The 24,574-nt window shown below is 45.5% G+C and overlaps 1 protein-coding gene across 2 annotated transcripts in view; it reads left to right on the top strand.

Moving 5' to 3' along the window:
* The window catches only part of SORL1 (sortilin related receptor 1), a 98,673-nt gene that overhangs the window by 8,113 nt on the left and 65,986 nt on the right, over positions 1-24,574 (top strand). For both annotated transcript variants that reach the window (XM_024196660.3, XM_024196659.3), the window contains exons 2-6: positions 8,001-8,117; positions 10,356-10,481; positions 12,063-12,224; positions 19,547-19,614; positions 21,314-21,494. In XM_024196660.3, the coding sequence (XP_024052428.2) occupies positions 8,001-8,117; positions 10,356-10,481; positions 12,063-12,224; positions 19,547-19,614; positions 21,314-21,494 (654 nt within the window). The remainder of the gene's footprint in view (positions 1-8,000; positions 8,118-10,355; positions 10,482-12,062; positions 12,225-19,546; positions 19,615-21,313; positions 21,495-24,574) is intronic.

Here is a 24,574-nt window from a genome sequence, read left to right as displayed (position 1 = left end):
TGCTTCAATTTGGGAGCGCTGAACTCCCAACAGGCTGCTGCTCCCATCTGCTGAGCTGGGAACCCAGGTTATCCTAACCTTTGTAAAAGCCCAACGTTTCAAGTGTCCACACACCTTAAAAAAGGGTTGGTAGGGAAGGTTTCTTGACAGCAGAGATGTTAGGAGCAAGGAGAAAACAAGTGACTTCACTGTAAAAAGGATTAGGCTAGCCTGATAGTTCTTTGAAATGAATCTTCCATGTTTCATATTCAGGCACTAGAGTTTTCAACCCAAGTGCCACAAGAAGTGATGCACACTGGCAGGGATAGAAACAGATGCTTGGAAGCAAAGCAGAAGGTACAGTCATGGAGGTGATGAGGAATGTGACATGCACAGAAACTAGCATGGAGACTACATTAAAGTTCTCACTCCATCTTAATTCATCCACTGTGCCAAGGTGTTGCAGAACTCACAGGAGTGAACAGGAGGAAGAGGGGATGTGGTATTTACCTACTAGACTTAATGCATGACTTGCATTAAAAGACAAGTAGAAGAGGGTTAGGATGGCCTTGCCTTAAAGCCCCATTGCTTTTGTCAATACATGTCATAGCATAGTTTCACTTCTGACCCACTGGAGTAGCACACAGGGAAATTGCACAACTTTCTCAAAAGGCTGTTTTTAGTTATGAGAACTTCACTTTTTAAAGCATTAACTTGTTTCCTACAAAGTTTTCTCTTGGGATTCACCAATCAAGTTTGAGATATCTTGGGTAACTGCTTAAATATTTGAGGAGGAGCATAATAAAGTGAATATTCCTGTTGCAATGTTGAGAGTATTTTTAAAGGGACATAGAAATCTTGTCAGTTGACAGCTGGAAGTCTAGTCAGTTTCAGATTTTGCACTTGCCCCACTTAAAACCACAGTCTGCTTTTGCATGTTTCTCTCCTGCTGTTGGCCTATGAAAGGTCCACAGAGATGGGAAACAAGGAGAGGACTCTAGAGTATTGCCAAAGGACTTAAGTAAATAAACAGAACAGATTATTATTATTTTTTTTAAATCTGAGACACTACTTATAACAAAGTAAAATGCTTCAGACCAATGATTTTAAGTGATGGTATCCCCTTAACTTGAATGTACACAGCAGTCAGCCTTTTGAATGACTGTTTTGGTTGCATTGTTTTGAAGTCTAGGCGTAACAAAATTTGTTTAAATTCCACATTTTAGAAGAGCTACATACAAGGAAGGGAGAAGATGATCAAATACTTAGACACACATTTGTACAGTGCTGGTTTTTTGATGTGCATAGCAGCAACCTCCTCATGTGTTTCTCTCAGAATTTTCTTTAATAAAGTTGCCTGGGGGAGGGAGGCGGGGTTTGGGTCCATGCTGTTTGCTGATTCATAGCAGAATGAATTCACTGATGCAGATTTAGCTGATTGGCCCATTAAGAATAACTTTAATGGCAGGTATTTGGCCGTCATTACATTTGTATGTTTTTAAGTATTCTTATGCTTGATGGTTTGTAATTCTTTTTTAAAATTAAGTTACTGTCTCAGTCATGGCCTGGAGAAACCCTATAGCATTAGGAGGGGGCACAATCTATTGAGTCCTGCTGCTAAGATCCTCAGCAAAGGGGCCAGTCAGTGCTAGCTGTGGTTGGGTAACTTGCCCTCAAACTAGGTTAAGTTCATCCGTTTATTTCAGAACTGCACTGGTTTCATTAGACCAGGGCAAACCCCTAGACTGGACACACTGGTTCCAGCTGCCCCACACCCGTACAAAATTGCACCCATTTAACATTGGTATAAAAATGACATTTTAGTTAATTAGGTACAACTGTGTGCGCAGAGCAGGCCTCACAACAGCTACACAGTCTGGTAGTAACTTTTAAGCACATAAAATGTGTTGAAACAGCAATGTTTTTGTAGTTGTTGGAAGTACTAAAATTCATTCAAAAATATAAAGGGAGAGGGATGTTGAATCACTGAAAACCTTCTCCCAATCTGAGCCATTCTACAGGGCAAGCCAAACAGATCAGAATCTGGCTTTGCTTATCTATGGAGATATCTGCATTAGAATGCTGGGTGCCAGAGGCTGCATTGGTAGTGCAGAGAATATTACCCCTTTCACAGAAGGAAACAAAATGCAGGAGCAGGAAAGATGCCCAGTGGCTGTTTCCCCAGGCTATTCTGTTGGTTTACATTAGCAATTACCTGCTTGTAAATCTGCATAGGACAGTGCTTGTAGGTGGAGCTGCTGGGGTGGACGTCTTGTTGCTTCAGCTAAACAGCAGTTCCAGTGAAGAGAAAACACTTAAATAGAAGAAAGAAAAAAAAAAAAGCTGGAAAAGACCCAATAGCAAAATACTGAACTACAAATACAGGAAAATCTTCACTGCATTTTGACTTGATTTTTCCCTTCTGAACTTTTCAGTAGCTTCTGTATTAGAGGGACAACAATTAGAATTTCATGCAGATTTCAGACCTACTTAATCACTTGGCAAAGACCAAAACACATCCCCATTAAGTGGAATTGATGCAAATACTGTCTTGATTAAACAGCAGATTTTGCCATTCCCTCTCATTAGGCTAAATCAGTTCCTGGGGAGATTTCCCCAATTAAGCAGAGCACTGTGCACTCTGGCATGTGGGGAGTTGCCAACATTTAAAAGGTTTTTAAGGGAGGCACCCCGAGGCCAAGAGAGTTAAATTGTTAGGTTCTGGGATAACATAAACCTTCCTTTTCAGTTCACTTTACATAAAACATTCAGGTGATAAGCATCAGACAGTACCAACCTGGGGCATGACTCAGACCAACAAACCAAAGAAATAAGGCTCAAAGTCCCATTACTAATCCCCACAGCTATTCAGTTCCTAGTACATGTGTTTCTTAGGATCATAAGACTGTACAGCAACAGATTGGAGTCTCTCCATGGAGGACTTGGAATAATAAAAGCAGAGGCATAAAGAACTCCTAATCCTGAGTCAGTGCTACACAGAAAACTCCCAGGAAGCTTGGGAGTGAAAAAGGGAAAGCCCTTTTGCTGGATTCTCTACTTAATAGCTCAAAGAGCCTACATGCTAACTAACCCCCTAAAACTCTTACTATCCTGCTCAGCTGTATGGTCCTTCTTGGAGACACTTTACCAAGTGGCGGTTTAGCCTCTATATAAAGACTCACCTTTAACAAGCCTATTTAAGGTTAACAGGGTCACCTGGAGGCTGATTGGCTGATGTTAGTAATAAAACTCAGCTGTTTTCCTCCCCCCCAACACAGTCCCCCCTCCCCCCTCCCGAGCCTAGGGTATTTAGGCACCTAACTCCCATAGGTGTTCTGGGCAGGGTATATGACCTAGGATCATTTGAAAGAACCAAGGAGGTTTGTTCCTGTGTGTACAGCAGGGTGAGGTGTTGCACCCACAGGCTGTGGCACATCCTATCACAGTCCTGTCTTCATCCAAATTTTCCCCAGTATAAAGAAAAGGAAACACAAAATGCAACTGTAAATATGAACAAGGGGAATCAAGCTGGGGACAGAACATTTTAAGTGGAGGAGCTCCAGGTAGGGAACACACTCCCAGAGGAAATCAGGTGCATCAGAATCTGACTGTCTTTAGGAAAGGCTGCAAAACTGTCCTCTTCAGAAGGGGCTTTTGGCCATAAGAATGACACACCATTGACACCCCCCTAAAGCCCTTCCAACAACCAATTAAAAAAAAAATCCTTAAAAAATCTATCCCCCAAACAGAAAACCAAACTACTGTACCCTCAGGCAGAGTTGTGACCCTCAAAAGGGAGACCCGCCACAAATTCCATGAAATTCACTAGGGACTTCAATAGGTGTGGTTGATTTTAGGTGGCAGGTTCCCTGATACTACAGTGATGGGTGGTGGTGTACCTTTTTTGTTTATTTAATCCCATAATGGCCCAGTGTGGTTGAGGCTTTTGGGATTTCATAGCAGGCTAGAGCAAAACCTCTGCTCCAAACACTTGAGAGCGTGGGGGGGGGGGGGGGGGTGCATGAGAGCCCAACTTTTAAACTTGCATCCGACGAAGTGGGCATTCATCCACGAAAGCTTATGCTCCAATACATCTGTTAGTCTTAAAGGTGCCACAGGACTCTCTGTTGCTTATTACAACTTTTAAACTTGGCATCATTTAGTAGCAAAAACCTCACTGCGCCTCCCAAATGTTCCTCATCCCGTGAAATGTTGCGCATTTCAGATTTGATGTACCCTCACTTTTGCTGCTGAAAAGTATTGCGCTTGCAAATAAAGCAGCATGGAACTAAGGTCCATAGAGAGCTATTTATGCTATAGGAGGGAACCCAGCATTTCAGGTTTCCTGCAATCGTAAGTTTTTTTGTCTCCTCCCCCTCATTTTGGGTCTCTTCCACATATTTGGGCTTTGGTAGGTTGAGAGGTGTGCCTTGTTGGTGCTAGTCATGGAATGAGACAATAGTTGATGTAAATCAGTGTGGCTGAATTGGGCCCATTGTTGTTGATAGCCCTGTACAAATATTAATCCATGCAGCGCCCCGTGAGCTAGGTATTATTACTTTCCTTGTACAGAGTGGGGGAAACTGAGGCACGGAGCTGTGATGAATTTAAAGTCCAATGCCTCAATGTGCGGCCTTGGACTTGATGGGATTAGACCTCAAAAATTCTGCCCCCCCCCCCCCCCGGTGCACTAGACCACCCCCAGCTCTTTTATTCATTAGAAACCGTGCGAGGCTGGTGCTTGCTTTATTTGTTTGCTGACCTACATCTCCTCAGCATTTCTTGGCACGTTGCTTTGGCTCCGCTCGCCTGTATCAGGGGGTTTCTTTTACTGACAGGCAGTGACTCAGCGAGGGTGCACCAGGGAGTTGGTCACGTGACCCCATGGGTTGCTGCCACCAGGTCAGAGGAACATTTTCATTTTTCTTTTCTTGCATGTAGCTGTTACATAAGTGGCGTTTTTATTTCATTCTTTTTTCCCCAGCAGAGCTCTCGGGATAATGGCTTTGTGTTTTAAAGGCTTATTTTTCCAGTTGCTAGAAGGTTCTCCAAAAGCCTTAACGCAGGCTGCAGTCCTGTGGTGGACAGGGAGCGCTTTCCCGTAGTAAAGAGTGGGAGGAAGGCTTGCAAGTTTGGCCCTGCATTTTTTTATAGTGCCCCAACTCCCTAAGCCCGTGGGCCTGCTTCTCCAGCGCCCTGCAGCGCCTGTGACCATGCCCAGGTGCAGAATGGAAGTAAAATGCAAATCTGACTGGTAACCATTCACATTCACTACACTGCTGCAAATGACAGCACAAGGTGAGTAACTAGGCCCCTTCATCAAGCTGAGGCCTTGTCTACACTCAAAACATGTACCAGTTTAGTTAAAGTGGACTAAACTGCCATCTGGCCACTCTTATTTCAGCTAAAGCGTGGGTTATTAGAGTTCCAGTTCAACAAGGCACTTAAACTTTAAGCCTGGGTGTTGTCCACTAGGCCTATGCTGACGTATCTTGCTGGACTGCGGCCTAGTACTATACAAATTACTGCAGCAAGGTGTAAATTTTTAATGGTGAGAGTAATTAACTGGTGGAATGATTTTACCAAGGGTCATGTTGGATTCTCCATCACAGACAATGTTTAATCACGGATTGGATGTTTTGCTAAAGAGCTGTGCTAAGAATTACCTTGGGGGGAAATTCTGTGGCTTGTGGCATACAGAATGTCCGACTAGATGGTCACAGCTGGTCTTGGAATTTGTGAACTGGAGGGCCATTAATAATCTCAGTGCTAACATCCATGGCTAGAAATAGTCCTAAAGTGCCAGAGCTCATCAGGGTGGTGAGGAATTGCCTGCTTTGGGTGGTGCTGGTTGAAGGTAATGACAGAAGGATCAGTTCTACAGGAGGGCTTTGCTGTGAAAACAGGGGTTTTTACTTTAGAATCATAGGGTTGGAAGGGACCTCAGGAGGTCAGCTAGTCCAACCACCTGCTCAAAGCAGGACCAGTCCCTTATTATTAATATTTTTTGTTGTTGCCCCCAAATGGCCCCCTTAAGAATTGAACTCACAACCCTGGGTTTAGCAGCCCAGTGCTCAAACTACTGAGCTATCCCCCACCTTCTAAGCTGTCTTTCCTTTCATTGGCATCAGGAAACCCCTGGGTACAATTGCTGGCATCCCTCTGACATAATTGCGGTCGGCCAACTTTTATACATGGCCTCTTGAAGAGCAGCAGAAGAATAGAGCTGAGCTACACAATTGAATAGAAGGATCTGGGTCAAAGCAACCTATAGTGACTTTTAGATACAAAGTACTCTTGGCTTTTTCCTTTAAGCTTGGTTTAGAACAATGCACACACTCCACGAGTTCCTAAGGAACTGTTTTCCTTAAAAAAAAAAAAAAAAAAAAAAATTAGCATGTACCTTAGCACTGAAGAGAAGCACTGTACACACAACCTGCTGACTGAATCTAGTTATCCATAGAACAGATAGCAGTGGGGCAAGCTTCCCAAACATTATGCGTCACCTCTGCCCATTGAAGACCCTCCCACACAAGGAAGAGGATGCCTAAAGTCGTCCCAGCTCATTAAGGCCCTGATCCAGCAAAGCACTTAAGTACCCGAGTGGTGCCCTTGAAATCAATGGAACTGCCCATGTGCTTAAAGCTAGGCATGTGCTTTGGGGCCTCAATCCTTTGAGGGGGACCAGTTACGAAGGCATTCTTTTGTGATGCGTAGTACAGCAGTAGAAGGGCACCTCCACACTCATTTATCAGAGACAGCCAAATGGCTAGCTGAGAATTACAACTCCCAGTCCCCACTAACTGGATCTGAATATGAACAGGCAACCTAGAGCAGTGGTTCTCGCCACACATTTTTTGGTGGCCTGAGAGTTCAGCCACCAGAGCTTGCTGGTGGCCACTATGACAATTTCCCCTAAAATAGTGAATGGAGGAAAAACAAATAAATATGCACATACCCAAGTCCAAATCATAGTAATTTATTTATGTAGGGTTTTTATTTGCACACTCGATAATCATAATAATGTACAGTTGTCTCGATTCTTTACTGGACCTAAACAGAATAGAAACACAAAGAGTGTTTTGCTTGTTCTTGTCTTTTTTTTTTTTTTTGGTTTTTTTTTTTTTTTTTAAAGACTTCCAGCTAGTAAGTCTGCTCCTGTGAAAAGTGATATTTGTATATTTGTTAATATCACTTTTCACAGCAGCAGACTTGTTATCTAGCTCTGAGGCTGTGATGAGTGATCTTTACGAACATACACATACCACTTTTCACCGCAGACTTACTTAGCCCTGGCAAACTGAGGGACAAATTAAGCCCTGGATGGGGAGGTGGGTAGGGAGACAGCGGGGGGCCAAGGGTGATGAGTGAGGTGCTGGAGGCAGCAGAAGGGGCCAGCGGTGATGAGGGGGGTGGTGAGCCCAGAGGCCGGGGAAACGGAGCTCGCCCCTGCACAGCCAAAACCCAGAGTCCAAAGCCCCACGGTCGGAGCCCATGGCTGGAGCCTGCCACCCACCCCCCCAGGCCTGAAGCCTGAGGCCCCTGGGAAGGTGGGGAACTCACACCAGGTGTCTGCTGCTCTGGTGCTTGTGGCTCCAAAGGGGCAAGGGCCCAACCCCTCCTTGCAGCCCCAAAGGAGGAACTGCTGCTTTGCCCGCACCCTCAATGACTGCCCAAGAGGATGTGGCTGCAAGAAAAGCCCCTGGTGGTCACAGTGGCCGCATTTGAGAAACGCTGACCTAGAGAACCCGTGCACTATGCCAAAGCACCAGTTCCTGAGCTGTCCAGTCCTCCAGGGGCATAGCCCTAAAACCAAACATCTGCATGTTAGTGTCTGCGTGGTTACACTGAGTGTTTGGTTTCTTTATATGAATTAAATCAGTTACTGCAAACACTTTTCCTCCATCCTTGCACATTCCTAGGGAAGACAGACAGAAATTGACTTGTGTAGGTGCTTTCTGGGTATTTCTCTGTCCAGTGCCCTGGCTAACCATTTTATATTCATTTCATTTGTGTTTCAGGTCAGCCTGAATGATTCTCACAATCAGATGGTCGTTCACTGGGCAGGAGAAAAGAGCAATGTGATTGTGGCCTTGGCTAGAGACAGCCTAGGGTTACTGAGGCCCAAGAAAAGCGATGTAAGTAGGTGGATTTTTTTTATTATTATTACAGAGAGCGCCGTGGAAGTACTTTTATATGAGGTGACATGTCTTAATCTATTCTACCACTTTGTAAGAACATGTCTTTCTGTTATATGCGTGAAAGAAGATGTCCTATTCGTCTGGACTTCAGGTATATGACATTTAGACTTTCTTGCCACAGAGATTCAAATGGTGGTAGGGCTGACTCAACAATGAATCTACCGCGGTAGGCAAATTGAGTCCTAGTGATCTGCATCACATTGCTTGTAAATTTCCTGTACTGTGTGCTATTAATGACATGTAGGGGACAGGAATCTGAGACTTGACTTGGAGAGTTTCCTTAATGTCTTTTTCCTTAGCGGGAAGGGGGATCAGTCTCTCCCCCATGTATCACAAGGTTCAGCTTCTAATGCCGGTGGTTCCTTCCAAGACGCTGTATCTCCATACTTAATTCTAATTCCCTGCGACCTGCTCCACATCCTGGACATCATGGCACCTGCTATCCCCTGGGCTTCCCCGAAGGGCATTCCATGCACTGTAATAGAAAAGCTGAGACATTAATGTAGAAGCATAGGGCCCAGTATGAATACACTGTTTAGCCCTTCCTCTTATACTGTGCCATGTTTATCCGGCCAGCTTATAACCTCGGTGTGTTTGTGGTGACACTCCCTACTTCACTGGCTTGCTAGAAACAATTCATTTCTGTTGCAGTGAATTTGTGCTCGAGAAAGGTGGCAGATGGATAGCCCTAGAAACTGGAGCTCTCTCTTTACCCACTGAGCAAGAACAGCGCAGGCCTCACCAAACTGGCCCCCACCTATGTGCTTCCACCCGGCTCTGGAGGGGAAAGAAGGGGGTTCATTCTCCCTGCCTCATTAAATCATTGGCCTCTCCTCTCAGCCTGCCAAGAGGAGGGAGCAGAGTGCCAATTGTTGTGGCTGTTATTGTAAGGTGGACACCTGCCCAAAATGAACTAACCGGAAGCCCTTTCTGGTGCATTTCACACAGGAATTGCAGGGTGATGACTTTTGGTTTATAGCAGCTCAGGCTTGATTCACATGGGTGCAGCAGATTCAGTACCACTGAAAATAAATTAAAAAACAAAAAACAAAACACAAAATAAACAAAACCCACCATTTACTAATTATAGCTTTTGGGCCAGATTCAGCACTGCCCTGCACCTTGCGTAGCCATGGATGCCTATGGAAAGCAGGTGTAAAACACCACCCCTGTCAAAGGAGTAGCGCTTGATGTTCATTTTGCACGGCATAAATGACTTCCCGAGGTGCAGGGCAGGGGCGAGTGACTGCACTGCTGTGGTACCAGTACACAGAATGGCAGATAACACAATGCCAGTGATAAATTCAACTACTGTGGCAATAAACTTTGAACAGCCCCTCTCTAGAGAGGAAAAGCTCTGCATCCCATTTCCAGACACCTAGACAAGCCATTCCTCATATCACTACAACAATGCGTAAGTAATTGTAAGCTCTTTGGGGGCAGGGACTGTCTTTTTGTTCTGTGTTTGTACAGCACCTAGCACCATGGGGTCCCGGTCCGTGACTGGGGCTGCTAGATGCTGTGGTCATGCAAATAAATAATATTAATGCACGCACTGAAATATTCATGGACGTTGGCTGGAGAGGGAGGAAGTAGATAGATAGCTGCCTCCCTGTTCTACCAGCTGGATATAAACAATTGCAATAGCCTGCTTAGGAAACCACTTCAGCTCTGTCTCGGTGGGATAAAGTGAGTGAGTAATGTCTTTTGTTGGACCAAATTCTGTTGATGAAAGACCAGCTTTCGAGCTGCATGGAGCTCTTCGGGTCCTCATAGCTCGAAAGCGTGTCTTTCGCCAACAGAATTTGGTCCAACAAAAGATATCACCTCACACCCCTTTGTCTAATAGCTTTGGCCCAACATGGCTACAATAATACTACAAAAAATATTGGCTTAGGCTTTTATGGCCTTAGCTTTTGGCACATGGCCAGTGCAGGGTGTACAAATCTCATGATGTTATAGCCTTTCAGTCTTTTCCTTTGTCCATTACCTTTGGTTTCCGACACCGTTGTTGCCAATAGAGAGGAGAGTGGACTCTGTCCCTTCTGCATTGTGTGTTTTTTCCCCCATAGTTGCACAAAACTTTAAGAAGCCGTTGTTCGAGAGGGAGGTATGGACTGCCATCATGGAAATTAAACCCGTGTCTCCATAACAGCAGGAGCTTTTCTTTTGCAGGTTTATGTGTCGTACAACTACGGGAAGACATTTAAAAAGATATCTGAGAAATTCAGCTTTGGTGCAGGGAACACCAGCGATGTGGCCATCTCACAGTTCTACCACAGCCCTGCTGACAACAAAAGGGTAAGAAATGAACAAGCAGAAATAAATAAGGCCTCCCCATCACACAAACATTGTACAGCTTTAACTATCCCAGTGGACAGGTGCTTTATACTGGTACCTCTAGAGCACTAGAACTGCATCCACACTAGGAGATGTACCAGCATAATGGTATTGGTAAAGATTCACACCCCTAACTGAAATAGTTGCACCAGTACAAAACCTAAATAGGCTACATAAATAAAGCTTCCCCCCTCCAGTTTTAAACCCCTCTTAAAAGCCCAGTTCTATAGTGAATCGTGTCCATTTGTATAGAATATTCTTTTTATTGTTCTCTTCTCCAACTGCTATCTGGCCTTAGTCTGTGAGCTGGAACAATAATACCTAATTCTTATATAGCACTAGTAAACAGTAGATCTCAAAGTGCTTTACAAAGGGGTCAGTATCATTATCCCCATTTTACAGATAGAGAAACTGAGGCACAGAGCATTAAAGTGATTTGCCCAAGGTAACCCAGCAGGCCAGTGGGAATAGAATACAGGTCTCCTGAGTCTCAGTCCACGGTGCTGTCAACTAGACCAACCTGTCTGGTTAGGTGTTTTTAATGGGGTAACCTTTACCATGTCATCAGGAAAGCAGTCAGATTGTACGCACTTCTACAACTGCACATAGAAGTAGTTGTCTTAATATAATGTTCTTGGTTAGCTTTTATTTATTTATTTTTTAAAAAAGGATTGCAGGAAGTAGCTCCAAGGTTTACAGCAGAGAGAAAACATGTGTCTCTTGGGAGTTATAAATTGAATTTGGTCAAGAAAATTGACTGTGTTCCGGGGTGGGGAGGGGGGTTGTGAGTTCAATCCCAAGTCAAGTTGTCTGAGTTTGTAAGTGAAAAGATGTGGTTTTCCCCCCCTTAACTTCCAGCCCTGAAAACTCACCTCTGGGATCTGAGAATCAGGCTGGAATCTTCCTGGCTTGTATATTAGCACCGTAAAGCCTCTGTGATTTACACTGGGGACAAGACAGGACCCGAGCATAGGAACTGAGAAAAAGAGAATGAGAACTTAAGTCATCAAGTTCCGGCTTCAGTTACCCCGTGCAACCCCCTTGTCTTCAGTGTAGTTGTACAGGTGTTACTTGGCCCTGCAATTGAAACTTAGCTAACAGTCCTGATGGTGTGGGTGGACGGCAAAGTCTCCAGCTAGCTCTGCTAGAGTGGTCTTGATTCTGCCATGCTTACAGGAGTAAAAAGCAGCTAGGCGCTTCTTTTCCTTCCTGAGTAGAATGGACATTAGCGTGTTTCTTGTGCAGTAGCTAGGCCCGAGACAGTGCTCTTGCCTCTTCCAGGTGCTGTCTTTAGTGTAGGTTGTGTCATATTGAACATCCCAGGTGGCTCAGCTCCAATTCTGCTAGAATGAGTATTGCAGATACAGGATGCATTCTACTGCAGATAGGTTTACATGGTAAGCTCTCCTGAACTGCCTTTGTAGTCTGTATTCCACTGCAGGTGACTTCCTTGTTCTGTACGGTTATATCATCTTCTGCTTAGAATTCCCATTGGCTGACTGATTTTGGTTTTTGTTCCTGTTTCCCCTCCCCCCTCTGCAGTACATCTTTGTGGATGCCTACACCCAGTACCTCTGGATCACCATGGACTTCTGCAGCAATATCCAGGGCTTCTCTATTCCATTCAGAGCCGCAGATCTGCTGTTACACAGTAGGATCCCTAACCTTGTTTTGGGCTTCGATAGGTCTCATCCCAACAAACAGGTGAGGAGCTGCAGTCAGAGACGAGTGCCAAGTAATGCTGCTTCTGTTGCTTTTTTGAGTACCTAAACTGTTACATACATGTTGGGATGTTTGCTGTGAGATATGCTTGATACATGGTTGAGAAGCATTTGACACGAGTCGTCTGTCCATCCATCTGTGTATCCATCCATCATTTTGATAAAGCTGCTATCCATGTGGTATCCATCTTCCATCCTTACTCCGGCGTTACAGTCAAACATGAGTAAGCAATAATACTTCAAGTGATGGTCTGTATGTGTATGCCACACTTGGGATATGCATGCGCACCCTGTACCTGAGTTTGGAATATGTGTGTGTGTGTGTGTGTGTGTGTGTGTGTATATTACAAACAGTGTCCATTGGTCTACATAGGCAGCGTAGCTCTCCTTGTGCTCCGAATGGAGGGCATAAAAGATAGTGTGGGCTGATGCCTCTCCAGTTTCACATTCACAAAATTCATGGAGGCTGGAACTGAGACTCAGAAAATATCTGATGGAAAAGGCAATGAAGCCCCTTATCCCTCCCCCTGTGTAAATCAGTCTCAATAAACAAGCAGCGGCCCTCCAAGCACGAGTTGGGGAATGGAAGCTAAGGCTGTTAAGCCCAAGAAGGCTTCACATGAGAGCAAAGGGCACTCTCACAAGCCATCTTTGTCTAAAGCTGCCCTGAAGAGAAAGGATCCCTCTCCAACCCCATCAAAGTTGGGAAAGCTGGCATGTACAGGCGTCAAGGACTGGGCCCGAGTAAATCTAAGCTGTAGAAGGAGGTGCACTAGGATATGCATCCAGCGGTTCCAATATTGACTCTGATGGTGAAGACTCAAAATAAACAGCTCCTGGTGCTCCGATCCACTTCTAGAGTTGAAGTTGTACTGGTAACACGGCCTGGGGGCAGCTGACTACCATGGTGACCAGGGAATCTCCGGCTCCAATGGTGCCACCAATGGACTCTGCTCTTACTTTAGGGCAGTCTGAGATTGACGTCTCCCCAGAGGACATCTTTGCTCTTCCCTATCAGGACCATCTCTTCCCGAGATGAGAAGAGACTTTCTTCCCTCCCACCCTCAAGGCGTGGCCATTGGTCCATCGGAGGTACAGGATCCAGCTCTCTCTTGGGATGAGCCACAGGCCCTGCAGGAGTCTCTGCGGCATCAGGCGGAGCTGGAACGGGACAGGAGCCCAAGAAGATCGGGGTTCCAGCCTCTGACCAGCCATGATTGTCCAAGAGACAGGTGGTCCCCTATGCCATGGGGTCCTCCTATGCTGGTTGATCCATTCTACTGGCAACATCGGGGACCAGGAGAGTCCTACCCTAGTCACCCAGGATTGGTTCACGAGTCCTATTTGCCGTTGCCTGGCCATCCACAACCGGCCCTGTTTGAGTATTTGGAGGAGGAAGGTGAGCCAGATCTGACCGTTCTGGGAGCAACCTCGTCGTCTTCACTGGATGAGGCAGTAACTCCATCTTCTCTGTCTCCACCGGATGACTACAAGCAATAGCAAGAGCTCATGCACAGGCTTACGGTAGCGCAACAGATTTCGCTTGAGGAAGTCCAGGAGCCTCAGCACAGTTGACTAGACATTCTTCAGCCTTGTGGTCCCTGTCAAGCAGCCCTCTACATCAATGAAGTCATCATGGACCAGCGAAGATGGTCACACTCCTTGTTCTACTTCTGCTCAAGAGAGGGCTGAGAAGCATATTCCATCGAAGGGAGAGGGGGAAGAGGGGGGGAAAATGTTCTCTCACCCACTGCTTAACTCTTTGGTGGTGCAGGCGGCTACAGAGCGGTCCAAGCAACACCACCCAAAGACTAGTCCCTCTGATAAGGGATATAAGCAATTAGATATAGGTGACTTGACTTCCTATGGAGAAAGATCTTCTCTTCCACCTCCCTCCAGTTCAGTTTATTGAATTATCAAGCCCTCTTGGCCAAAATAGGATTTCACCAATTATGCCAAGTTTATGAATTTAAGGACGAGCTCCCTGAAGAGGATAGAGTCTGCTTCCAGGCTGCAGTGGATGAGGGCAGATTGGTGTCCACAGTTCCCTCCAGGCCACAGTGGATGCAGCAGATACTGTGTCTAGGAGGATGGCTAGAGCCATTGTTGTTATGAGAGACTCATGGTTTCAGTCCTCAGGTTTCCCTAGAGAGGTGCAGAGAACCATCCAAAATCTGCCCTTGGTACAACCAACCTGTTCCATGAGAAGACAGATGAGTCTTTCCGGTCCCTTAAAGACTCGAGGACGACGCTTCGCTCGATGGACATTTATACCTCTGTTCTCAAGAGAAAACACCATTGGTGTGTGTGTGTGTGTAGGGCACCTCCTCAGCCTTATCACCAACATCCTCAGGAACCACCACACAAGAGAGACATTTATAGACGCAGGAACCCAGCCTCTGCAACATCCACCACCACCACCACCACCTCGAACTCTATCCCCCAGGCGAAGTTTCTTTTGATGGGATTGTCAAGACCCGCTCCCTTTAGTGATGCCTCTTCATTCCCCTCCTCAGATATTCAGAGGTCGCCTTACCCCATTTGCCAGAAACTGGAGGGCTCTAACTACAGACAAATGCGTATTAGAAATTATTCATGGTGGCTCTCTGATAGAGGTGCTGGTAAATCCTACATACAACCCCCCCTTCCCGGTTCCTTTTCAGGGACCACTCTCACAAAGAGATTCTATGACAAGAGGTGAACTTCCTTCTCCTCATGGGAGCCACAGAAAGGATTCCCTCAGCATCAAGGGAATGGATTCTATTCCCCTTACTTCCTGATTCCCCAACAAGAATGGGGGATGGAGGCCAGTTCTCTCTGTGTCCTCACCAGAGAAGGGCAACATAAAGGGCAAGGTGACAGTTCTGCCCAAGGTTTTGGACTCTCTTATCTGGTGGACAAGACTGGGAAAGGTTCCAGTGGGGATCCCTTTCTAATAGCTAACACCAGAAGAGTCACTGAGCTGGTGGCACTCATGGCAGACCCACCACATACTATCTGCTACAAAAAAAAGGTCTCATTATGCCCCCACACCAGATTCATCCCTAAAGTAATTTCTGAGTTCCATATGAGTCAGGTCATTCACTTACCTGTATTTTTCTCTAAGCCTCATGCCTTGGAAGAGGAGAGACAGCTGCATTCTCTGGACGTCCGAAGGGTTTTGGCCTTTTTTCTACCAAGAACAAAGGAATTAGAAAGACATCTAAACTATTTTTTTCCATAGCAGAGTGATCAAGGGGTCAAGCAATATTGGTGCCGAGGTTTTCAAAATGGATCTCGCGGTGTATTACCCTCAGTTACCAATTAGCTCGTGTTCCTCCGCCCGGAAGGGATAAGGGCTCATTCCACCAGAGGGCAAGCTGCCGTAGCTGCATCTCCGAGAGACCTCTGTACTGGAGATACGTAGCACAGCCAATTGAAGCTCTTTGCATACCTTCAGGAGACATTATGCTCTGGTCCAGTCATCAACTGAGTATGCAGCTGAGGGGAAAGCAGTACTCCAGTCAGCTATCACTTCTGTGTCCTTGCACCCAGCCCTTGTGTGACTACTGCTTGTTAATCTCCCACCTGTGGAATACACAGCAGAATGTCACTCAAAGAAGAAATGGAGTTTACTTACCTGTAACTGGAAGTTCTTTGAGATCGGTTGTCCCTGTTTGTATTTCACTACCTGCCCTCCATCCGCTCTGCTGCAAATTGTTTGGACTGCAGGTTTAAAAAGGGAAAGTGGCCCGCACCACCTTTTATGCCCTCGACTGAGAGCATGAGGAGAGCTACAGCACATATATGGGCTAATGGACACTGCTTGTAAAAATATTCTGGATGGGGAAATTGAGGCACACAGAGAGCTTTAGAGACTCACCCAAGATCACACAATGCATCAGGGACAAAACCAGGGTGTGAACCCAGGAGTTCTGACTTTCTGGCCCCTTCCCCAGGCACTGGGATAACATTCTTTCGCAGTTCTTCCCAATCTTACCTAATTTAAGAATGGTCAGAGAGGAAGTGGGCTCCAGTTCACCTTAAGGAAGATGTGAGCCTTATTATTTGTACTCTGCCCTGGGAGGAAGAATGGAGGCTAAGAAACACTAGACTGTTGCATGTTCTGCAGGCTTTATGTTTGGCAGTGGCCAAGTGTTTGTCTTGGAAAGTCACATACCAGTATCATGTGGGTTTGTGTTTTGATATCTCCTTGCCATAATTAGTACATGGTTTCTTCACCCAGGGTAGAGCACACAAAACATCTACCATTATCCCAGCCCTACTTAGCCAGGACATTCCCTTTTAAATATATAAATGCATTTTCCCTTGGGCAGCAAGGATAAAAGTGGAGGGGTTGTTGTTTTTTGGCAGAATCAACCTTTGACAGGCTCCCCCGTGCACCTTCCCCCCAGTCCTACTGATCCACTGACTGCATCATTAGTAACTCATGCCAGATCACTGCCAATAAGTCAGGAATGACCTTTGGATCATTTACCCTGGGCTGGTGGTTTTGCATTGCAAAGGTTTGCATTGCAGATGTTTGCAGTTGGCCTTGCTCTGCATGTTGCTGCTTTGGCACAGATAGCATTTTGGGGGTGGGGGGGGGGCCAAAGCTTTTTAAATACTTGTGCATATACCTTTTAAAGCTAGATTCCCCTCACCTAAAACACAAATGAAAATCTAGTGCTCTTTACAGTCCAATCTTCAAGTTATATACTAGGGAGCTGGATTCTGTTCTGCACCATCAGAGGTCTGGTCTACACTAGGGGGGGATCCATTTAAGTTACGCAACTTCAGCTACGTGAATAATGTAGCTGAAGTCGACATACTTAGACCTACTCCCCGCAGTGTCTTCACTGCGGTGAGTCGACTGCTGCCGCTCCCCCATCGACTCTGCCTGCACCTCTTGCGGAGGTGGAGTACAGGAGTTGATGGGAGACCGCTCGGGGGTCAATTTATTGCGTCTAGACTAGACATGATAAATTAATCCCTGCTGGATTGATCGCTGCCTGCTGATCCCGCGGGTAGTGTAAACATACCCAGAGAGACAGCACAAAAGGCACAACTCAGGCATGAGTTGGAGAAAGGTAAGCTTTGTGCCACCTCTGTGTGTTCTGATTCTGGGCTGCTGCTGGAATGTGTGAAGTGAGTCCTACAATAAGGTAAAGCAGCCCCCAAACCCCTCTAACTTAAAGCAGCCTCCTTGGGGTTACCTTGTGCTCACAACCTGCGTAGTGCTGAACTCAACCACGCCTGCACTTACTCTCAACCTGTCTACTCTGCCTGGCGTGCTCTGGATGGTCATTCAGCCCTGCTCTGCTCCTGCACCTTGGGAATTCTCCCCTAGGACTTTGCAATTGATTTGCATACCCTGTACACAGCTGGAAGGATGTATAAGGGTCAAAATTGGCCCCTATGGTTTTTATTAGCTTCTGTCACTAGTCTAGCTGATAATGCAGAGACAGGGTGGATCTTGCAGTTAGCTCAGTTGTCCGAGTAAAAACTTTTGGGTTCTCATCTGTGTTTTGCAGCCGACTTACTGTGTGACTGGTTAGATCATTTCCCTGAATTCTAATTTACCTGTCTGTAAGACATAATACTTACCTTCTTTGTAAGGGTCTACATTAATGTTTGCAAAAGCTTTTGGATATCTGCAGAAGAAAGGTGCCATGGAAGCACAGAGTAATATTTTAGAGGATTAAATGAATGTGCCGTGTTTCTGAAATGGAAAGGACCAAGACTAATGCTCACACATCGCTTCTATCAGGCACAATCAGACATCACTGTTCTGCTAGATCAGTGAAAGGGCAGTAACCAGTCCTTAGTCACTGTACTGCAGACTGTTACAGCCCTGTACTCTTAATTCCGAGCTAAAGAGCTTAATTCTCTGCTCTGTGTGTGCTGAACTACATTGCTAATGGGTGGCAGTGGTGCATTTATAAGTCATGCTAGATTTATTGGTGATCACTGCCTTTTTGAAATCAAACTGTTACACTGAACATTGGGTCTGGAATCTGGCTGGTTCCAGGCACAAACCAGCAAAAAATGTAAGTATTGTGATTTAAGTGCCAACATTGTGGTTGGTATTGTAATAGAAACAGAGAGCAAGACGGCCTCTGCTCCTGAGGTTTCACGCTTGCTATTGCTTTCACATTAGAAGTTATGCCTAATTGTGATTAACCTCCTGCAAGGACATCTCTGCAGGCAGTAATATGGCATCTGTCCAGGCTTTAGGACTGTACATTCACTTGAACCTGGCATCTGACTCCTGCACATTTATACATCTACAAGCAGATAATTGTTGCTCCTGGCAGCATTCATTTGTAGAGTAGTCATGCATGGAGCTGCTTAGAGTGAGAATCCAGGTCCACATGCTAGCCCTGCTTATCTAGTGTATGATTTGGGAGAAAGAACAGATTTCCAGAATTGAGCCCTTTAGTTCTTAATCCAGCTTCAGTAAGGATTTAGGCTCCAGTGCAGGGGTGGGCAAACTTTTTGGCCTGAGGGCCACATCTGGGTATAGAAATTGTATGGCAGGCCATGAATGCTCATGAAATTGGGGTTGGGGTGCAGGAGGGGGTGTGGGCTCTGGGCTGGGGCAGGGAGTTGGGGTGTGGGAGAGGGAGGGTTCTGGCTGGAGGTGCAGGCTCTAGGGTGGGGCTGGGGATGAGGGAGTTGGGAGTGCAGGAGCGTGCTCCAGGCTGGGACCAAGGGGTTCAGAGGGCAGGAGGGGGATCAGGATTGGGGCAGGGGGTTGGGGCATGAGGGGGTGAGAGCTCTGGCTGAGGCCCCTGGGGTGGGGCCAAAAATGAGGAGTTCAAGGTGCGGGAAGGGTCTCCAGGCTAGGGCAGAGGAGGGGGTCAGAGTGCAGGCTCTGTGTGGCGCTTATCTCAAGCAGCTCCTGGAAGCAGTGGCATGTCCCCCCTCTAGCTCCTATGTGGAGGTGCGGCCAGGCGGCTCTGCATGCTGCCCTGGCCACAGGCACTGCCCCTGCAGCTCCCATTAGCCGCAGTTCCCAGCCAATGGGAGCTGTGGGGGTAGCGCTTGGGGCAGGGGCAGCATGCAAAGCCCCCTGGCTGCCCCTAAACATAGGAGCTGGAGGCGGGGACATGCTGCTGCTTCCGGGAGCCTTGGCATGTACGCGCCGAGTGGCCTCAGACCCCGCTCCCCGGCTGGAGTGCGGGAGCAGGGCAAGCCCCAGACCCTGCTCCCCAGTGGGAGCTCGAGGGCTGGATGTGGCCAGTGGGCTGTAGTTTGTCCACCCCTGCTCTAGTGTCTAGAGTATCCAAGTCCCACCTGTGTCTCTGACATTTTGTATTGCAGCTCTGGCAATCTGATGATTTTGGGCAGACCTGGATAATGATTCAGGAACACGTGAAATCTTTTTCTTGGTATGTATTGGATCTTTGAGTCTCTGTGGAACCTTTTCCCCTTTATGTCCTCCCAGGCCTCATTACTTCTCCCCCGTCCTTTGCCAAGAACTCAGGCATAGAAGACACTGGCAAGTATTAAGATACAGAACTCCATTCTCCCCCAAAGTTAACTCTGTAATAAGTGGCTATCATAGATCACAGCAGTTTACCATGGGGATATGGGGCAGAAGCATGACAGAAGAAAGCTAACAGTACTTGAAGCTTCTCCAGCTTTTCACATATTGTGTCCCCACAACTTTCACAAGCTAAGCATTATTAAGCTGTGTTGATGTTTGGATAGTCTGCGAAGGAAAAACCAACATATAGCAAATACTGGTGTTGGTGAGACAGTACATTGCCCCTGTCAGTTGGTTTTAAACCATGAGTCTAAGGGACATGGACTGTCTTTTTCTTCCATGTTTGTACTGCACCTAGCACCTGGAATACTGATCTAGGACTAGAGCCCCTCGGCACTGCAGCAAAATGTGTAATACTAAGAGGCACTTTTAAAAAAACATTTTTAAAACTTACTGTTCATGAAAGATCTTGTAGCAATTTTTAGCTAGAGTAGGGGTGTCTTGCCCGAAAATCTAACTCATGTGGTTATTCTGCAGTTTCAAGTAGAGACCATGTTCTCCTTCACTTCCTGTCCTAAATGGTTGTTGTGCACTGTTAAACAGCTGCAGCAAAATATCAGAATCAAGATCTGTTGTGTGGGTCTGAGGGGACAGTTTTACTCTAAAGCTTAAAAGGTCTTTCATTCAAAAGACTTGATCCTGCTCTCATTGCAGTTAATGATTAAACTCCTATTGACATGAATGGTACGGGATCAGGCCTTAATAGAGCTAATGAAAGTCCCTTGAGATCAAAACTACTTACATCCATTTCATGCCATCAATTTGCAGTGAAACTTGCACTAAGGGCCCCATTTCCAATTGGGAGGTGATTTTTTGCTGGTTCCGTAAGTGGTCACTATAAATAGATTTCAGAGTAGTAAACAAAAAATAGCACCTGCTATCCAGTTATCGATTGCTCTGCCATTGTGATTATTTTTGTTGTCCAGTACAAGAATCTATCAGTTTCTAACTAGCAGGTTTTTTACATTCTAGTGATAAGTAACTTGTAACTTGCCTTGATAAATCTCTAAAACAGGCACATGGGACTGAACCAAAACCATCTCTCTGTACATCTTGAACATTACTTATTTATTAAATTGAATAAAATACTCCTCTTATAACTTGTATGGGGAGAAAATGATCGACTTTCAGACAGATGACGATGAAAGAACAAGGAAAAAAATAATAAAATGTTAGCAATTTCCTTGTTTTTCAACCAGCTGTTGAGCTGCTTAATTGGTCTTTTCAATGTCTTTTGAACATCAATTAAAAAAAATTGATGGGGGAAAGGTCAGATATTTTTGAAGTTGTCACCCTTTATTTTGACCAGCTGTTCTGTGAGTGGTTTGAAAATACAAATCAGAATTTAGATCCAAATTTTGCAAATGACCTCTCTTTATAATGAGGTGAACCAAAAACCCCAGATCTCATCATCTAACTGTGGGGTGTTCAAAATTCTGATCCAAGTTTTGAGCCCATCTCTTGTTAATAAATACCTGGTGCTATCTTGATAGTGGGGTGAGCACAAAAATAATATACCTGCTTTCTTTCTTTTATACAAGGGGCATTGACCCATATGATAAACTGAATACAGTTTACATAGAACGACATGAGCCTACAGGATCCTCAACTATAATTCGCAGCACAGATTTCTTTCAAACCAGGGAAAATAAAGAAATCATTCTGGAAGAGGTTGAAGACTTCCAGCTCAGGGACAAGTATCTGTTTGCCACAAAGACTGTGGTAAGTAGCATGTAAGAAGAATCACTGTGTAGGTGGATGTATTACATTGATCTGCTGGGTGACCTTGGGCAAGTCACTTCACTGCCTCAGTTTCCCTGAAACACAGGGATAGGGATACTGACCTACTTTGTAAAGTGCTTTGAGATCTATAGATGAAAAGTGCTATATAAGGAGCTAGGTATTATGATTATTGAATCCCATCTGACACCCTTTGAAGTCAGTGGAAGGACTCTGGTTTCATGGAACTGAATTGGGCTCTGAATATTCAGTACAATAACAGATAATACTTCGCTAGTCAGGCTCCATTAGTGACAGAACAAAAGTAAGGGAACATACTTTAAGCCTTGAGGCAAAACATTAAAGATTGCGTAAGGTCATTGTCAGTTTGAGAAGGAAAAATTGGCTGAGTTAGTGAGCTGACTTCATTATCCTTTAGCGATTGGCACCCAGCCTTGTGCTTTCCAAGAGAAATACAGCTCCTGACACCAGGGGTGAAAATAAAAACCCCACAGCATATTAATATACAGCACCCTGGACATGCCAGTCAGTACTTCTGCTGAGAGCTGACACACATTGGAACGAGTCATCTAGAGAGATGATTAGAGCATTTAGCAGGGCTAAAACTATGCATACTGCTGCATCAAAGTACTTTGAGATGTTCTATTGAGTCCACTGTAAAAGCACCACCATGCTGTGTGGATAAATACAGGAGTCCAATCTCCAGGGCTGTTCATCTGGCATCTTACCCTAGCACACATGAACAAGAACGGCTAAATGGCTCTGTTGGAAAGACACAGTCTAAAATGACCGGATAGACCAAGTGTCAGTATTTTTCTTTAACAATGTGCAGTTCAGGGTTGATAGGAGATCGGCTTGGAACAGCAGTATTTTTATATATTTATTTGATTTTAGTGAGGTAGGCAGAACTAGGTCAGGCTGCAAAGGGCTGGAATTCTGGCAAGAAAGAACTAGATGCTTATAAGTAAAGGGAAGGCAGAAATTGATGATAGTGGGGTGGAGCTAGGGAAAGAGGATATATGCCTGCAATAATTTAGTTAGAAGGACACAAGTCAAATAATTAAGGCCACTAAATTGACTGACTTCAAAATTATTCTAATCTGATCTGAAAAGCTTTATTCCCCCCCCGCCCCCGAATATAAATACATTATGTTTTTATCCAACCACTATCAAGACATTTTTAACAATCCAGCCCCTAGTCACTTTTCTGTGGTTCCCCCAAAATGTTTAATGCTTCCTGTGCATTAAGTAGCGAGCATACACCAGAGCTGGACTAATGTTTACCCTTAGCCATGTGAATACTCTCAACAGGTAAAAGCATGTCTGAAGAGAATGTTTGAAGGACACTTTCAATTGCTAAAAGTTACATCCTGCAAAAACTGAAGCCCTCAACTTTTTGAATATACCGAGCTGGCACTGGGTCTGTTCCAAAGCGGGATCAGGCCCTGAGTCATCTGAGAGAGTTAAGATATTCTCGTTAGCTTTATTGTCAATGGGAGCTGCATGCTTTTTGGTGCTAAATTAACCCAAATAGGAAGCAAACATTGCAAATTTGTACTCAGAGTTTCCTCGTTCTTCTGTGAGATACAGGCCTTTGTCCCCCACGTCTTTCTTATATTGCCCCCATTACCTTAGTACCTAAGCTCCTCATAATCTTTAATGCATTTTTCCTCACAATGACCCTGTGATGGAGGGTAGTGCTATTATACCCATTTTACAGCTGGGAAACTGAGGGACAGAGAATATAAATGACTTCCCCAAGGACATACAGTGAGCCTGTGGCAGAGCAGGGAATTGAACCTGAACCCTAGACTAGTGCCTCAATCATTGGATCAGCCTTCTTACTACTGTCGAAGTGGCATGAGATCAGTCCCCAACGTTGCAGATTTGGGGAGAGAGGTTTTCAGGATGTCCCCCTGCCCATTGTTCCCCTTTGCAATATAGTTATAACAATCTGAGCACTTTTGAGTAACAGAGAAGAAAATTTGCTATTTTAAAATATCCAACTTGGGAGCATGACGTTTAGCAGCATCGCCAACCCTAAATGTTCAAAATTCCCAAATCAGGTCCTAAAAAATCATGAGATTGGCTTAAAAATTATGATATTTTAAACAACCTAATAAAATGTAAGGTTTTTTTGGTTTGCCTTCTGGATTTTTAGCCTTTAGGGTTCACTGAGTCACATTTTCAAGTTTTCCTCAGCAACCATAAAGGTTGGGGTGGGGGAAAAAGTTGAGTCTCACATAATCCCATGACTCCTGGAGCTGGGGCTTTAAGTCAAACAATAACTACTGTGAGAATTGCAATAAAATTGGGTGAGTTGGCAACATTGAGCCCCTGTTACAGTGCCTAACTATGGATTTAGGTGCCTAACTCAATGTGTCAAGTGGGGCCACCCTCATTTGCCCAGTGTGGGGTTGATACACCCCCTCACACAGTTGTCAGGATTGCCTGTTGAGTCAAACAGTCATGATCAAGGGGCTCAGGACTCCTTGCAGGACTGAGCAAACAGTCAGTCTGCAGCCCCTGAGCCTCCTGGCTGGGGCAAATAAAAGCAGTTGGGGATCTGACCCTCTGTGCAGGGCAGAGTGAACAATCAGTCTAAATCAGGAGTCCCCAGTAGCCATGCCTAGTGGTAAGTGCTGTGGGGAGGGGAACCCTAGGGCACTGGGTTCTGACCCAGGGCCCTCTGAAGCCAGTAAATTCCCCATTAAGCATCAGCTCCCAATACATTCCCTGGGTCAGTTCCTACCATAAAGCCCATCTCAGGCATCTCCTGGGCTAGCAGTGACTCAGCATCTATCAGACTCTGCAGTCAGCTGGTCATCTGCAGCATAATTCAGCTTCATGGTCCCAACAGCCTGGCCAGTCAAAGGTTCCTCTCCAGGAGCCTGCAACACATGTCCCTTTTCCTCCTCCACTAGCCCCAACTGAGCTGGGCTGCCTCCTTTTATCTGTCCCCTCCACCTGGAGCATGTGCAGCGGGGGAAAGGGTGTGGTCTCCTAGGCCCACAGTGATTGGTCAGCCCCTGTTTGCTCAGTGGGGGGTTGATACATTTGGT

The sequence above is a fragment of the Terrapene carolina genome, unplaced genomic scaffold (genome assembly GCF_002925995.2).
Source record: "Terrapene carolina triunguis isolate 2854851 unplaced genomic scaffold, T_m_triunguis-2.0 Scaffold374, whole genome shotgun sequence".
Classification (NCBI taxonomy): Eukaryota; Metazoa; Chordata; order Testudines; family Emydidae; genus Terrapene; species Terrapene triunguis.
Note: the sequence above shows the minus strand (reverse complement) of the source record. Positions and strands in the feature narration are given on the sequence as shown.